This window comes from Pelobates fuscus, chromosome 1 (genome assembly GCF_036172605.1).
Source record: "Pelobates fuscus isolate aPelFus1 chromosome 1, aPelFus1.pri, whole genome shotgun sequence".
In the NCBI taxonomy this organism is placed as follows: domain Eukaryota; kingdom Metazoa; phylum Chordata; class Amphibia; order Anura; family Pelobatidae; genus Pelobates; species Pelobates fuscus.
This window is the reverse complement of record NC_086317.1, coordinates 482624770-482627242: the sequence shown is the minus strand read 5'-3', so window position 1 is coordinate 482627242 and position 2473 is coordinate 482624770. Positions and strand designations below refer to the sequence as shown.

At 33.1% G+C, this 2473-nt stretch overlaps 1 protein-coding gene across 1 annotated transcript; it reads left to right on the top strand.

The window, feature by feature from the left end:
• The first annotated feature begins 1113 nt into the window (after window positions 1–1113).
• Window positions 1114–2070, top strand: LOC134585894 (olfactory receptor 6Y1-like). The gene has a single exon (XM_063441378.1). It carries the CDS (start codon window positions 1114–1116, stop codon window positions 2068–2070), a length of 957 nt encoding a protein of 318 aa, XP_063297448.1.
• Window positions 2071–2473: the final 403 nt, after the last annotated feature.

Sequence of the window (2473 nt, the reverse complement as noted above, 5' to 3'; positions counted from 1 at the left end):
AGCCGCTGCTTCCTGGCACCATACAATACAGTATCCACTTACGGCCAAACAGAATAGACTCTGGTTTAGGGAGCTAAAGCTGCCTTATTGCACTAAACAAGTTCTAGGAATCTCATATTTTAGACCATTTTATCTGTATCAAGAGCATGGAAAATATCAAATGTCCCTTTGATTGATCTTCTACCATTAGTAGGGCACTACATAGTAAAACATGGAAACTGAAACTTGACCTAAACATTTTCTTTTCCTATTTTTGTTTTTTATATTGTGTTCTCTGCATTTTTTTCGAAAAAGAAAAATGACCTTTAGAAATTAATATACCCAGATGCTAATAATTTCATCCTCCAACTGCTGTGATGACACCAGGTGAACATTCAAGTCCATACAGATACTGATTTACAAAATCTGGACACTGATAAATCTCGTGAACAATGTTTCTATTTCGGGGCTTCCAAAAATAGGAATTTTGCAAATCTGGACTTGGAGCATTTAGACATTAGTGAATAACTCTGCTCATTTTTCTTGGTTCTGTTTTACTCTGCATTTCAGTTGATCTTCCAAAGGAGTCTTTTAAAAAAAAAGTGTGTTAGAAATTTGAAAAAAAGTATGAATGTGTTTTATATATATATATATATATAAACACATTCATACTTTTTTTTAAACTATCACATTCTAGAGAGCTTATTGAGACATTATTAATCATATATATATATATATATATATATATGATTAATAATGTCTCAATAAGCTCTCTAGAATGTGATAGTTTTAATAATAACCAATCTTACTACTGTATAATCTATGAAAGTGTCAATACATTTTAGTGAACAAATTATTGCCATTGGAGAGAAGGTAATTACCATCAAGGGAACTAATTTATGGTTCCCTAGTTACAGTGTTAATATATCTAAAGTCATCTAAACTGTGGTCCCTTTGGGTTCATCTGTATAGTTTCTGTCTTAAGGGATCTCACCTTTCACTAAAATTTGCTTATAAAAAACTCAGCTGAAGCAAATGTTTCCATTTCATTAGTACTGGACAGCGTGTTACAGATACTTATTAAATTACATTGTTCACTTTTTTTGTTTATTTTCATTCCAAACAAAACAAAAGATGGAAAATGGTTCCTTGATAACTGTGAACATTATACTTATTGGTCTTGAGGAAATGCAGAGATTTAAATATCTATATGCCGTGATCAGCTTTGGGGTATACGTAGCCAACATATTATTTGGCTTTATCCTTGTGTTCATTATCTGGACTGAGCCAACTCTCCACGAGCCGATGTATATCTTCATCTGTAATGTGATTATTAACGGAATGTTTGGAAGCACAATTTTTCTTCCCAAGCTCACAATTGACATGCTTTCTGGATATACTACTATCTCAATTCATGGCTGCCTTATTCAAGCGTTCTTCATTAACAGCCTTACTTGTGCTGAAATGCTTTTGTTTGCTGTAATGGCTTATGACAGATATTTGGCGGTTGGTCATCCTTTGAGGTACCCAACTTATATGACAAATGGGAAAGCCCTGACCTGCCTAACCGGTATTTGGATATTTTCATTCACAATTGAAGTAGCAATTGTGGTGTTGGCTGCTCGCCTGACTTTATGTAACATGAACATGAACAATGTGTACTGTGAAGTAATGTCGTTCCTTAAACTGGCCTGCGGCAGTACTGCTCTAAACGATATAGTCGGAAGCACTTTGGCCGTAGTAGTGATCATTTTTACAAATGTTGTAGCTATATATAGCTACATTAGGACTTTTATAATATGCTTAAAGATTGCCAAAGATGAATGTCAGAAAGCCATCCACACATTAATAACCCATCTGATGGCTTTCTCCCTTTTTATGTTTGGAGCATTATTTGTTCTTTTGCGACACAGGTTGAATTTTGGTGCTGTATCTCCCAATGTACACCTTATTCTCCCTATATTAGGATTTACTATAATAATCACTATGAACCCAGTTATATATGGATTAAGAACAAAAGCTCTCAAAAACAAGCTTGTTCATTACATCCATAGAAAAACACATCCAAGGGACCTGAGCATGCAGGATTAGTAATCTGCAATAACTTACCTTGTGACCAGAGATATGATAATATTAATGATAAAGCTGGAAATGTTCACTGATTAATAAATTCAGTCGGGTGAATCAATTTATTTTGACGTGTACACTGCATTTCTCTAAATCTCATATAAAATGATTTGTCTACATCAATCTGGTTAAGTAAAAGTTAAAATATACCTCTTAAAAAATCAAGCTTGTAAATGATAAACAGAGCAATGTCATTTCAATGACTTATAGTTTGATAATGTATAACAGTGAATACTCTTTGATTAGTTGAATACTATAAAATGTGCTGTTCACTTTTCATTTATTATTCACAATTTTTATGGTTTGCAGAATAATGATAATGATGTATTCACTATTTGCAAAGTTTCATAAGTAAAACCTAAAACTC